The sequence below is a fragment of the Eublepharis macularius genome, chromosome 3, assembly GCF_028583425.1.
Source record: "Eublepharis macularius isolate TG4126 chromosome 3, MPM_Emac_v1.0, whole genome shotgun sequence".
Classification (NCBI taxonomy): domain Eukaryota; kingdom Metazoa; phylum Chordata; class Lepidosauria; order Squamata; family Eublepharidae; genus Eublepharis; species Eublepharis macularius.
This window is the reverse complement of record NC_072792.1, coordinates 92,521,292-92,536,308: the sequence shown is the minus strand read 5'-3', so window position 1 is coordinate 92,536,308 and position 15,017 is coordinate 92,521,292. Positions and strand designations below refer to the sequence as shown.

The 15,017-nt window shown below is 46.6% G+C and overlaps 1 protein-coding gene across 1 annotated transcript in view; it reads right to left on the bottom strand.

The window, feature by feature from the left end:
• DSCAM (DS cell adhesion molecule) overlaps positions 1-15,017 on the bottom strand; it is a 540,743-nt gene that overhangs the window by 150,839 nt on the left and 374,887 nt on the right. The window contains exons 14-17 of the mRNA XM_054973688.1: positions 11,140-11,210; positions 8,837-9,077; positions 814-960; positions 53-208 (exon numbers count right to left, since the gene is read on the bottom strand). Of these exons, the coding sequence (XP_054829663.1) occupies positions 53-208; positions 814-960; positions 8,837-9,077; positions 11,140-11,210 (615 nt within the window). The remainder of the gene's footprint in view (positions 1-52; positions 209-813; positions 961-8,836; positions 9,078-11,139; positions 11,211-15,017) is intronic.

Below are 15,017 nucleotides of genomic sequence, written 5' to 3'. Positions count from 1 at the left end.
ATATAACCCAGCAGCACGGCTCAATGACTACCAAGAATGTTTCAGTTCTTACCATCCTCTTTTGTCCGTGTGAAAATCTGCTCACTCCTGACTCCGTCTCCAGCTCGTGTGAATGCCAACACCTGGATACTGTAGTTTGTGTACTTTTCCAGGCCATCGAGCTCTAACGAGGGCTGTGTAGTTGTAACATTTTTAATTTCTCCCAGTTCTAGGGAGCAGAAAATTAAACTGAGTTAGTGATAGTGCTATTCTTCTCCTACTGAGGGATAATTATATTGCTGTGAGTATAAGCAAGAAATTGTTGGATTAAAATATGTAACTAACAGGAATAAAGTTATTATGATTATTAAATAAACATGTTAAGTGTCCAGGGTGTGCATTTAATCATAAAAATTACATCTGTCTTACAGAGAAAAATAAACATGCAAAATATTTTAAAGTTATTAACACACCATTTTAGGTCCATTATATTTAAAAAAAACATAGGCTGCTAAATTATTTTGATTTGAAAATGTTAGCAAGCTACAGTTTACTGATATTTTTATTTCAGAAACCATAGTATAGGTAAATGAAAACTATTAGTCACTCTTGAAGGGCCATGGAAAGCTTTACTAGGTCAGAATAAAAACCCATCTAACCAACATCACAAACCATGAGGAAAGTTCACAGCATAGCACTACAAGATTCCAAGACCATCCCTCCTGACCCTCTAGAGCCCCACCCTCTTCCTGTTTAATACACTGTCAAATGACTTCTGATGCCCAGGCAGCATCCAATGAAAAATTCTAGGACTTGGATACAAAGGATACTCACCTCCATCTAAAAGGTTTGCCCAATAGATAACCCTGAAACCCTGCAGAATTCCATTGAGGGCATCTTTGGCAAGAGTAGACCAGGTAATTGAGATGGTGTCTGGGGATGTCGCAGCAGCCTGGACGTTCTCTGGGGGGGAACTGGGAACTGAAATCAGAGTATCATCATTTTTAATGAGTAATTCAAAGAAATAATTGAATAAAAACAAAACATAAATGCTCCTTTTTTAGATTTCTTAGATATGTTTGAAGAGAACATAAATTAAGATACTGTTACTATGCACAACTATGCAATACAAGGCAGAAAATTGATCATGCTGCAGCCTAAACAGACTTAGGGCCAAACTAGACAAGATGGCAGAGCCACAGGACTCCAATTTTAGTTGAGACCACCATGGTGCAGGGGGAGGAGAGGTTCCTGCCTCCCCCCAATATGTTTTTCCTGCCTGAAATGGTGCCAGAGGAGCATTATTTGCTGACAGTAAGCCACTATCATTGCCATATGAGTAGCAGTGCAAAGGTTGAATGGCCTTGAGATGCTGCAAAAACACTGTGTTTTGCATCAAGGTGTTGCTCTCCTCATTGAATAGAAATTATGAATTTGCTCCTCTTATTACACTCGACTGATATTACCTCTACGCAAATCAGCAACAGTGGATGGATTGGTAATCAATTCACACGTATGAAACAACCTGTGTATAATATTTTGTGCATGCACATGCCTGCATCTATACATAATGCATAACAAATATTTTACAATATTTAAACAAGTTGTGGTCATTGTGGGGGCTAATAATAGCACTGACTTTGTTCACCACTCTGAATGGACCTTAATCTGTCCAGAAGTGTGGTATATACGCATATAATACTGGTTGGACTAGGACTTAGGAGACTCAAGTTGAATCTTTTTTCAGTCAGGAAGTTTACTGAGTGACCTTGGGCTGATAACTCCCTCACATAATGACATATCTCACAAGGTTGTTGTGCTGATAAAATGGGGGAAAGGAGAGCCATACACCTTAAAAGAAGAGAGGGATAAAACAGCTCAGAACTGTCTTAAATACAATGCCAGCAAACTTGAGTCCTTTTCCTTACCAGAGTTGACAACAGGAAATCCCTGTTGCATATAGGGAGTGCCTCAGCAGTAACACAGCCAGCATTTGTAAACCTTTGGGGTGTATAGAGTATAATCTTTGCTTCCTACTAGGTGCTGAGACCTTGTGGGGCAGTGCTAAGAATATCTCAGCAGTAGAGACAGGCATGAAACAGAAAAAAAACACCCCGAGAGTTTCGTGTTTTGTCACATTCCACAAATCACGAAACATGAACTTCCATGAAATTGTCCTGTTTCGCGATATGATTTGTTAGTTTTGTGATTCATCAGAACCCGGGGCACTTCAACTGCCCTCTTCATTCCCAAAGATGTCAGACTCGCAGGGAGACTTCAGCAGGCTGTCTTCCACCCACCATCCCAGTTTGGCCAATATTGCAAAACATTGACCGGAACCCACAAAGCTGGGCCCCAGAGCCAGGCAGCGGCCCTGAGACTGGGCTTGGGAGGAAGGCCCCAAAACCAGCACACAGACACCTGCCCGGGTGGGAGAGGTGCACAAAATAAAATCAATGGAAACAACAAGAATGTGAGCCCTCAAAAGAGCAGAGAAAGAAATAAGAAGAAACAAAGACAAGCAAATAAAAAATAAGAGAGGCCTCAGTTAAGCTAGGCCCCAGAGCCAGGCAAAGGCCTTAGACTAGGGTAGAGTAGGGTGGAGGAAAAAAGGCATCTTCACCCAAAGACCTTCCCAGGAAGGACAAGTGAGGAAAATAAGAAAGAGGCTTTTCAGTCTCTTTTGAAGCAGCAGCAAACCCAGCCAAAAGCTCCCAACTCCACTCTCTCTCACTCCAAATCCCGGCAACTGATCTTCCCCCTCTCTCTGTCTACTGGAACTAAAAGCATGAGGCACAGAGAGGTGCCTTATATAACAAACACTCACATAAAGCAGAACAGGAGGTCTGTGGTTGGCACACAGACCTGCCTAACAGGGTTTGGAGGGATGAGATTGATGTTCCCATGGCTACAGAAGGCCCATCTCTTCAGTTGCCTAGGGGATTAACCCTCCTGCTTCTCATTGTATAGGGCAGAATGGATACTCTCCAGTTGGCAAGGAGAGCTGCCTATCAAGGTTATGTGGGCTAAGATTGAGGTTTCCAATGGCAACAATAAGTCTGCGGACATACTGGGCCTATGTTGTCCAGGGAATCAATGGATCGGTGCCAGCCTGTCTGGCATCACGAATCATTCATGAATCGAACAAATCGGGCCAAAAAGTCGTGAATTTTGTGAAAACTGCAGCCCCACAAGACACATTTCATGAAACACGAATCGGCCCGATTCATCATGAAATTTGATTCGTATTTCAATCCGTGCCCATGTCTACTCAGCAGTATCAGTTTTGGTTGAAAAACAAATATGCATCAATAAAGACCACTGCCATTTTATAAAGTTTTATTTAAAGAAACATGCAGAAATTTAAAAGTGTTCTCTTATTTAATTAGTTTACTCAAGAACATCATTCCAAGTAGATCACTGTGAGAGTGCTCTGACTGCTTAAGACATCTGAGAATCTGTCCCATGGGATCATGCTTGACTAGTCATATTAGTGCATGCTTTTTCACTATTTTCTTTGTTGATGGAATAATCCCTTTTTCCCACAAGAGGGCTCTCTATTATTGATGTAGAACAGATCTATTATGCAATTTGATCTCAATTATCTAGACATACACCACAGGTCATTTATTTTCAGGATTATTATTTTTTTTGCATTCTTAGAAAGTCACATGTCTGATTACAGGCTGGTAAATTCAAGTTCTCTAGCTCAGCTGTGGGTCTCAGATAATTGATATTGGGAGAGAGAATGGCCATTTTTCTTTAATAGTATTATATTCTAAGTCAAAATGTTCCTAGAGTAATAAAAGAGTGAAACTATCAATAATAGGAAATATTATTAGCAGGAAACTCCTACTGACTTCTGCATTACAAATGTGTGTGTGTTATGTGCCGATAAGTCGTCTCCAACCTATGGCGACCCTATGAATGAAAGACTTCCAAAACGTTCTATCTCTAACAGACCTGCTCAGATCCTGCAAACTGGAGGACGTGGCTTCTTTTATTGAGTCAAGCCATCTTGCTTTAGGTCTTCCTCTTTTCCTGCTGCCTTCCACTTTTCCTAGCATTATTGACTTTTCCAGAGAATCTTGTCCTCTCATGATGTGACCAAAGTATGATAGCTTTAGTCTTGTCATTTTAGCTTCTAAGGAGAATTCCGGCTTGATTTGAACTAGTATCCACTAGGGGTGTGCAAGCCAAAAATTTTCGGCTATAGCCGAAAGTAGAAAGCCGAAAGAAAATTCTCTATCGTTAAAGCTGAAAGCCGAAACAAGAATCTCTTTCGGGATTCGGGATTCGGGATTCTTTCGGCATTATTTCGGCATTCTTTCGGCTTTTTTCTATGGGAAAATGCCTCCGTCTTCCAGGACGCCTGGAGGAGGCATTTTCCCACCGAATAAGCCCAAAATTGGTGGGGACCTTCCTCTAACCCTTCTCTAACAACCACCCAAGTTTCAGACAGATTGGACTTTGGGGGGCCATGTTATGGCCCCCCAAAGCAGGTCCCCCCATCCTCCCATAAAGGAGCATCTTCTTCATTATTTCCTATGGGGAAAAAATGAAGAAGCAGGCTTCCTTTGCCAGGGGTGGCATTTTGCATGCAAAATGCCCCCTTACCCTCAGGGGCCCTTCTCCCACCCCTCCTCCCACCCCCCACCAAGGCTCAGCCTGCTCCCACTTGGGGGGGCCATTTCATGGCCTCCCCAAGTAGGTGCTCTAATCTCTACCACTGACAGCTGGGGGAGGCTTGTGTTGCCAGGGGTGGCATTTTGCATGCAAAATGCCCCCCAACCCTCTGGGGCCCTTCTCCCACCCCTCCTCCCACCCCCCACCAAGGCTCAGCCTGCTCCCACTTGGGGGGGCCATTTCATGGCCTCCCCAAGTAGGTGCTCTAATCTCTACCACTGACAGCTGGGGGAGGCTTGTGTTGCCAGGGGTGGCATTTTGCATGCAAAATGCCCCCCAGCCCTCTGGGGCCCTTCTCCCACCCTTCCTCCCACCCCACACCAAGGCTCAGACTGCTCCCACTTGGGGGGGCCATTTCATGGCCTCCCCAAGTAGGTCCTCTCAGCCCCTAAAGTCCACCCCTTACAGCCCCACACAAACCCAATTCCCCCCCAGCTGCCGCACACAGACCCAAATCCCCACATTAGCCCCTCACAGACCCAAATCCACCCCCACCTGCCCCACACCCATAACCCCAGGAACAGGCTGGCAAAGGCCAGCCCTCTCCCTTTGTTCCCTATGCTGGGAACTTCTAAACTCTCTTTCCCTGGGCAATTCTGCACAGCCCAGGGGTGCCACAATGGTGGGCACACTTCTGAGTGCCAGCTGGTCCCTGTGAAAGAACACCTGAACCACAGACACCCTCCCTCAAATTCCCCCACCACCTACAGAGATAGCTGGCCAGCCAGCCCCATTGTTCCCTATGATGGGAACCAACTGCACAACAAAGAATAAAACAAGAACAACACAAAATAAAGTTTTTAAAAAATTATTTTCTCCCTTCCAAAGTACAAGTAGGCAAAGCATTATGACACATTACACCAGCAGTCCCCCACACAGAAAAATAACACAACTCACTTAACATCAGAGAATCACAAAGCACGATTCCTGTCAAAAACACTTTATTTCTTGAACAGCTTTAGGTTACACAGCAGGGGGGAACACCAAAGGGCTTGGCAGCAGTATCTTACACAAAAATAACACAACTCACTTAACATCAGAGAATCACAAAAGCACAATTCCTGTCAAAAACACTTTATTTCTTGAACAGCTTTAGGCTACACAGCAGGGGGGGGACACCAAAGGGCATGGAAGCAGTATCTTACACAAAAATAACACAACTCACTTCACATTAAAGAATCACCCCAAAAAATTGCTGTCAAAAGCACTTTATTTCTGTAACTGCTTTAGGTTACACAGTAGGAAGGCACCACAGAGCAGGAAAGCAGTGTACTACACAAAAATAACACAACTCACTTCACATCAGAGAATCACACAAACACAATTGCTGTCAAAAACGGTGAAGTGGGTTGTATTATTTTTTGTAGTACATTGCTATCATGCCCTTTTGTGCCCTCCTACTGTGTAACCTAAAGCTGTTCAAGAAATAAAGTGTTTTTGCCAGGAATTGTGTTTTTGTGATTCTCTGATGTTAAGTGAGTTGTGTTATTTTTGTGTAAGATACTGCTTCCATGCCCTTTGGTGTTCCCCCCCTGCTGTGTAGCCTAAAGCTGTTCAAGAAATAAAGTGTTTTTGCCAGGAATTGTGTTTTTGTGATTCTCTGATGTTAAGTGAGTTGTGTTATTTTTGTGTAAGATACTGCTTCCATGCCCTTTGGTGTTCCCCCCCTGCTGTGTAGCCTAAAGCTGTTCAAGAAATAAAGTGTTTTTGACAGGAATTGTGCTTTTGTGATTCTCTGATGTTAAGTGAGTTGTGTTATTTTTGTGTAAGATACTGCTTCCATGCCCTTTGGTGTTCCCCCCCTGCTGTGTAGCCTAAAGCTGTTCAAGAAATAAAGTGTTTTTGCCAGGAATTGTGTTTTTGTGATTCTCTGATGTTAAGTGAGTTGTGTTATTTTTGTGTAAGATACTGCTGCCATGCCCTTTGGTGTTCCCCCCCTGCTGTGTAGCCTAAAGCTGTTCAAGAAATAAAGTGTTTTTGACAGGAATCGTGCTTTGTGATTCTCTGATGTTAAGTGAGTTGTGTTATTTTTCTGTGTGGGGGACTGCTGGTGTTATGTGTCATAATGCTTTGCCTACTTGTACTTTGGAAGGGAGAAAATAATTTTTAAAAAACTTTATTTTGTGTTGTTCTTGTTTTATTCTTTGTTGTGCAGTTGGTTCCCATCATAGGGAACAATGGGGCTGGCTGGCCAGCCATCTCTGTAGGTGGTGGGGGAATTTGAGGGAGGGTGTCTGTGGTTCAGGTGCTCTTTCACAGGGACCAGCTGGCACTCAGAAGTGTGCCCACCATTGTGGCACCCCTGGGCTGTGCAGAATTGCCCAGGGAAAGAGAGTTTAGAAGTTCCCAGCATAGGGAACAAAGGGAGAGGGCTGGCCTTTGCCAGCCTGTTCCTGGGGTTATGGGTGTGGGGCAGGTGGGGGTGGATTTGGGTCTGTGAGGGGCTAATGTGGGGATTTGGGTCTGTGTGTGGCAGCTGGGGGGAATTGGGTTTGTGTGGAGCTGTAAGGGGTGGAATTTAGGGGCTGAGAGGACCTACTTGGGGAGGCCATGAAATGGCCCCCCCAAGTGGGAGCAGGCTGAGCCTTGGTGGGGGGTGGGAGGAGGGGTGGGAGAAGGGCCCCAGAGGGTTGGGGGGCATTTTGCATGCAAAATGCCACCCCTGGCAACACAAGCCTCCCCCAGCTGTCAGTGGTAGAGATTAGAGCACCTACTTGGGGAGGCCATGAAATGGCCCCCCCAAGTGGGAGCAGGCTGAGCCTTGGTGGGGGGTGGGAGGAGGGGTGGGAGAAGGGCCCCTGAGGGTAAGGGGGCATTTTGCATGCAAAATGCCACCCCTGGCAAAGGAAGCCTGCTTCTTCATTTTTTCCCCATAGGAAATAATGAAGAAGATGCTCCTTTATGGGAGGATGGGGGGACCTGCTTTGGGGGGCCATAACATGGCCCCCCAAAGTCCAATCTGTCTGAAACTTGGGTGGTTGTTAGAGAAGGGTTAGAGGAAGGTCCCCACCAATTTTGGGCTTATTCGGTGGGAAGATGCCTCCCCCAGACGTCCGGGAAGACGGAGGCATTTTCCCATTGAAAAGCCGAATGAAAGACGAAAGAATCCCGAAACGTTTCGGCTTTTTTCTTTCGGCTACCCGAAACGTTTCGGGATTCCCCGAAACGTTTCGGCATTCCCTGAAAGAAGCCGAAACACTTTTGTTTCGGCATTCTTTCGGCATTCTGAATGCCGAAACGCACATCCCTAGTATCCACTTATTTGTCTTTTTCGCTGTCCATGGTATCTGCAAAACTCTCCTCCAGCATCACATTTCAAATGAATCAATTTTTTTCCAAAGCAATGTTAAAATCAGTACTCAGTTTCAGAAATCCACGTATCCAATGCATGACTGCAAAATGTATATCGTATCACTGCAATGTATCCTATATAGTTGCTTTATAGCAGCCATTGGTGCTAAAAGACTGATAGAAAGATTAAGGAGTATTCTCCTATGGAGCATTGTTTTATGAAGACAGAGGGTTGGAGGGAGCATGTGACACTCATTGCCAACGTCTCTGGGTCATTTCTGGATGCAATCTGGGAGTTACATTGATAGTTCTAGGAATCATAGCAACTCTATAGTAAAACTTTATGGTGATTCTCAGGGCTACCACTATCACTTTTTGTTTCTGTCTGGAAGTGATGTGCCCATGACTTGCCAAGAGCCTTTGTTTGTTCACCTGTTTGTTTTTCTTCTACCACTGCTCTGAGTAGTAGCAGGCAGTGGATCAAATCCCTGGGAGTTTGCCTGCCTTAAGTACCTACTGTGCAATTCTAATCAGGTCTACTCAGAATCCTATTGAGATCTATTATATGGGGTTTACTCCTATGAAAGTATTCTTGGGATTACACTGTGAGCTCTGTCCAAATTATTTTATATTCAGTTTTGCTGAAGAAATATAGTTCCTTTGTTGTAAAGATAGCTGGGTCTTTGGGGGGGGGGGGAGGAACCTTGGTAAAATTGCCAAGATAACAAAATGGTCATTTTTATCATACCTTCTACTTACCACTCATCAGGTAAAAACATACAAACTGATATTAAAATATAAACTTTCTATAAACATCAAATAAGACCACACATAGATCTCAGCCTGATTAAAACATGCAATTTGAGTGCTTATTACCTACCATCCTCAAGAGTTGTTGTAATAATTTCCTGAGAAGACGGTCCTATTCCAGCCCGATTACAAGCCTGAACCACCATGCCATACTGTGTAAATTTTTTCAGGTTATCTAAAGTGTAAACTTCACTGTCCCCAGTGGTATCAATACTGATGATGTTGAACTGGAAATTCCCCCCTGCACTGTATTCTCGGTAACCAATCTGGTATCCTCGAATAATCCCATTTTGCAAGTGTTTCTTTGGAGCCTAAAAAAAAAAGCATACTCTGAATATGGTATACCATTATTGATTTAAATTAATCTCTGTTCCCAAGGTTCAGACTATGTGTTCCCAAAATCCAGACTACCTAAATTCGAAACTAAAATCCTGGTTAGCACTGATTGTATGACTAATCTTCATACAAAGGAATTTAACAGATAATTATAACTAAAAGCCTAATAACGATATGTTTAAGATACACTTTCATAGTGTAAAAGTGCCCCAAGTAGGCCAGCAGCACAGTATCATGCCAGCCATTTAGAAGTTGGGAGAAGAAATTGTCAGTGAGGTCCTGCACACATTAAGGGGGTTACCTGGTAAGTGGATTCAAGGAGTTAAATACTAAACGACAACCTTCATGGGTGTGCATATGTATGTGAGTGTAATATGGAACTGAGAAAGCACAGACAGTCATGCTTCAAAATGATGGTGTTCATTTTTTCAGCCTCCAAAACTGATTAACAGTAGGATTTGCTGCCAGTGACTGTTTCATTTCACTTGAAATAAAAATTATAAAGTGAATTGTAAAATAATGCAAGCATAATTAATTCCATAAGTGGGATGATCAACACCATAAAAACTTTCAGTTTATAGTCCTACACAAAATGCACTAATCTATTTATCTCAAATCAATTTGCAATGTTACCATTTAGTGTTCTAGCATATACACACAGAGTAATTAACAAAGCCAAGAATGCTATTTTTGTATTGTCGAAGGCTTTCACGGCCGGAGAACAATGGTTGTTGTGGATTTTCCGGGCTGTATAGCTGTGGTCTTGGTGTTGAGAGATCCCTGTCTTTTGGTGCTACACCTCTGAAGATGCCAGTCACAGCTGCTGGCGAAACGTCAGGAACTACCACGCCAAGACCACGGCTATACAGCCCAGAAAATCCACAACAACCAATGCTATTTTTATGTGAATCTATAAACTAAACAGAATTAAATCTCATAAGGCTTCAAACCAAATTTCATATTGGCACCTAGTAACTGAACTATTATTTTGGTAGTTCTAATATGCAAGTCCCCCCCTCCCCCACAACCTGGTAAGTCCCCCACCCTCTGCAGGTTTTCAGGGGGGACCTGGCAACTCTGGACCACACTAAACATTATTCATTCTCTACATTTCAGTGTCTGGTGTAAAATAAATTCTAGCTGCTCATTAATTCCCAAGAATGACATGAGGTATCCTTAAATTGAAGTAATGTAAGCTTAGTTTTGAAAGCAGCTAACGGTGCAAGGTGGTTGAAAACATTTGTGTTCTAGTGATCTCAATCTTGGACTGTTATTTGGAAATTAACAGTGGAATCTTAAACAGTTATTTTGTTCTGAACCCACTGAATTAAGAATACTTAGAAAAGTATAACTCTCCTTAGGACTATACTGTTATTGTAGTTTATAGTATAGCACAGTAATTTCAAAACAATTCTCACTAGCCACTCAATCTTCCCTTATATAGCCCTACATCAAATGTGTTATATGTATGATTTATCTCCTACATGGTTTCAATTTGGTTGACACGCCATGCGTATTTTCTTGCAATGAGTCCAGTATCATTTCTCTGTAAACTATTCGGTTTCATGTTACAAATTAGTCCTAACTAAGGTCATACTTTTGTATGATGTTTTTAAATGTTTTAATATGGAATGTTTTAAATGTTCTTAATGTTGTTATCCACCCTGAGCCTGCTCGCGGGGAGGGCGGAATACAAATATGATATAAATAAAATAAAAATAAATACCAGCTCTCTACACAACAAGTAACCTAAAATCTATTCATTTGTATCTTTCTTTACTAGATTGCAGCTATAGTCTGTTAATAAGATGTTCAAAATGGCACAATTAGAGGTACAGATAATTGCATGCAAATTTAATTTTTGCTCAGTTGCAGAGCATTTTTTTTGAAATTTAGCCACAAGCATCATGTGTTTAAATTCATCTCAATTATATCTCTATTATGTGTCTGCCCCTTATGAGCCTCAAGCTTAATAATAGAGTAACATACTTCCCAGAATAAACTGTTTCCCTTTCCTGTTGAATATTACTTATTTACCTTCCAGGTTACTCGAATGCTTTGCGAAGATATGGGCTCCAGCTGTACATCTTGAGGTGGTCCATCAGGAGCTGGTGAGAAACAGAAAGATACATCAACATGTTGCAGTCTTCTCTTCTGTTACAGAAAACAACACATCACATTGTACGCACAAGCTCCAAAATGTTAGGGACTAGCAAAGGGCTTTTGCCAAGGAGAAGCTATGATCCAAAGGTTAACTAACCAATGAAGATATAATATTTATATATAAGCTGTCAAAAGCCAGCACAATTTCACACATTCCAGCTTCATACAGTTTCAAATTCACACAGTTATGCAGTTGCAATCTAAATGTCAGCTGATGAGACCCCAGTGGAGCCCTGGACACACAACCCCTCTGTGTGTTGACTGAATGCATGGAGAGGGAGAGCAGGCACAAGTGCCCTTGCCATGCCCCTGCCTCCACATGATTATTGACTCATGAACACAGTGCCTATATGTTATGTACTGGCACTAGCTTGAATAAAAGTTAAGCTTCCCTGACTCTGATTCTCATTGGAGGTTTCAGTTGGCAAGCAGCCAATGGCCCACTCTTAATAAAGGCCAATCACATTCTTGTAATCCTACTATATAATTCCCTTAGTATCTATCCAACGACTCACATTGATGCTGGTGCGCCTGCACGGGGCGCACCAGCATAAAAGGGCGCCGGGGAAGGCCGCCAATGGAGGGTGCGGCATAGGTAGCCAAGCTGGAGAAAGAGGACGATGCACGAAGAGCGACGCGCTCAAGACCCGGTGGAGCCCGGGCGACGGCAAAGCACCCGCCCCCCTCGGAGGTCCACTGAGCCGCGCCGCGCCACGCAGCTCTCAGCGGGGCCTGGGCAGGCAAAACGCCCATTGCTCGTGGAGCCCTGCCGAGTCATGCTGTGCCGCTGTCGGCGGGGCCCAGACAGGCGAAGCGCCTGTCACCCTCGGAGCCCTGCCAAGCCGCGTCGCAGCGCTCTTGATGGGGCCCAGGCAGGCAAAGCACCCGTCCCCCTCGGAGTCCCACTGCACTGCACTGCACCGCTCTCGCCGGGGGCCGGGCAGAGGCAAAATGCCTATCGGCCTCGGAGCGCTGCTGCGCCATGCCACGGTGCTCTCAGTGGGGCCCAGGCAGGCGAAATGCCCCTCGCCCTCTGAGCCCTGCACAGCCGTGCCGCGGCGCTCTTGGCAGAGCCTGGGCAGGTGAAATGCTCATCTCCCTCAGAGCCGTGCTGTGCCACGGCGCTCTCAGCAAGGACAGGGCGACCTGCGAGGCCCACTGGAGCCGGGCATGCAGAGGGAAGAGCGAACCCGCTCTGTCCTCCCTCCCTGGCTCCACACCCCACCTTCCAGGCCTCCTCAGACCCCTCCTGCCTTTATACCCTCCCCAAACCACCCCTTGCCCTTCCTACCTGCCATCCCGCCCCACACCCTTCCTGCCTTTCCACCCTCCCCAAACCGTCATTGCCTCCCTACCTGCCATCCCCCCGAGACCCCTCCTGCTTCTCCATCCTCCCCAACCCCCTTGCCCTTCATACCTGCCATCCCGCCCCACACCCCTCCTGCTTCTCTACCCTCCCTAAACCCCCATTGCCTCCCTACCTGCCATCCCTCCCCAGACCTCTCCTGCTTCTCCACCCTCCCCAACCCCCTTGCCCTTCCTACCTGCCATCCTGCCCCACACCCCTCCTGCCTTTCCACCCTCCTCAACCCCTCTAGACCTTCCTACCTGCCATCCCTCCTCAGAACTCTCCTGCTTCTCCACCCTCCCCAACCCCCTTGCCCTTCCTACCTGCCATCCCGCCCCACACCCCTCCTGCCTTTCCACCCTCCCCAAACCCCTCTTGACCTTCCTACCTGCCATCCCTCCCCAGACCTCTCCTGCTTCTCCACCCTCCCCAACCCCCTTGCCCTTCCTACCTGCGATCCCGCCCCACACCCCTCCTGCCTTTCCACCCTCCTCAACCCCTCTTAACCTTTCTACCTGCCATCCCTCCCCAGACCCCTCCTGCATCTCCACCCTCCCTAAACCCCCATTGCCTCCCTACTTGCCATCCTTCCCAAGACCCCTCCTGCATCTCCACCCTCCCCAAACCCCCTTGGCCCTTCCTACCTGCCATCCCTCCCCAGACCTCTCCTGCTTCTCCACCCTCCCCAACCACCTTGCCCTTCCTACCTGCCACCCCGTCCCACATCCCTCCTGCCTTTCCACCCTCCCCAACCCCCCTTGCCCTTCCTACCTGCCATCCCGCCCCACACCCCTCCTGCCTTTCCACCCTCCCCAAATCTCCATTGCCTCACTACCTGCCATCCCTCCCCAGACCCCTCCTGCATCTCCACCCTCCCTAAACCCCCATTGCCTCCTTACCTGCCATCCCTCCCCAGACCTCTCCTGCTTCTCCACCCTCCCCAACCCCCTTGCCTTTCCTACCTGCTATCCCGCCCCACACCCCTCCTGCCTTTCCACCCTCCCCAACCCCTCTTGCCCTTCCTACCTGCCATCCTGCCCCACACCCTTCCTGCCATTCCACCCTCTCCAAACCCCCATTGCCTCCCTACCTGTCATCTCTCCCCAGACCCCTCCTGCTTCTCCACCCTCCCCAAACCCCCATTTGCCTCCCTACCTGCCATTCCTCCCCACACCCCACCTGCCTCTCAGCCCTCCCCAAACCCCTATTGCCCTTCCTACCTGCCATCCTGCCCAACACCCCTCCTGCCTTTCCACCCTCCCCAAACCCCCATTGCCTCCCTACCTGCCATCTCTCCCCAGACCCCTCCTGCATCTCCACCCTCCCCAAACCCCCATTTGCCTCCCTACCTGCCATTCCTCCCCACACCCCACCTGCCTCTTAGCCCTCCCCAAACCCCTATTGACTCTGTACCTACCAATACTCCCCAGACCCCTTCTGCCTCTCCACCCTCCCCAAATCCCCATTGCCTCCCTAGCTACCATCCCTCCCTAGTCCCCTCCTGCTTTTCACCTCTCCCCAGACCCCCCTTGCCCCCCACCTGCCAGCCCTTCCTAATCACCTCCCCCCCAGCCCTCCCCAGCTTTCTAGAGCCCGTTGCATTTATTTGCACAATGGGCTCTGTTTCTAGTATGTTATATTGTACATAGTACATGCAAATGATGGTATCCTGGAATGTTCATTGTTATTGGTTGATGGTTAAGCCAGGGGCAGCATTTGTATGTATATATTGAGGTGTTCTGTTCTGCTGAACGTCTGTTTGTTCTGGTTGGCAATAAAGCATGTTGTTGAGCTAAAATCACTCTGGGCTGAAATCATTCTGAGCTCCAGACTCAGTATACAATACTGGTGATGATGGGATGCTAGGTGGGTAGGCAGCCCCACAGCACCCAGAGCTGAATATCACCCAGAGTGGAATTGCCTCAAGTGGGTAGGCAGCCCTGCATCCGAGAGGTATATGATGCCCGGCGGGTAGGCAGCCCTGTGGCAACCAACGAAATCACTTACCGGGGAGTAGTTGTCACCTCTGCCACTCGTGCTTGCACCAAAGGGCAGACAGTATGGCTGCCAAGGGCCACTTTGAACCATTTGACAATGACATGGAAGACTGGGACTCCTATGTCTCACGTTTTCCATTCTACCTCACGGCCAATGAGATCTCTGGTGCTGTGCGGGAGAAAGCTGCCTTCCTCAGTGTCTGCGGCCGTTCCACATTTGAAATTGCCTGCACCCTCATCGCCCCTGAGAAGCTTGCAGAAGTGTCACTTGACTCCATTCTTGAAAAGTTGAAGGAGCGTTTCACGCCAGAGCCATCACCAATCACAAGCCACCATGCCTTCTACAAGCAGGACCAGACACTGTGTTGTTCGTGGCATTACGGAAGTTGGCCCGACTGTGTGAGTTC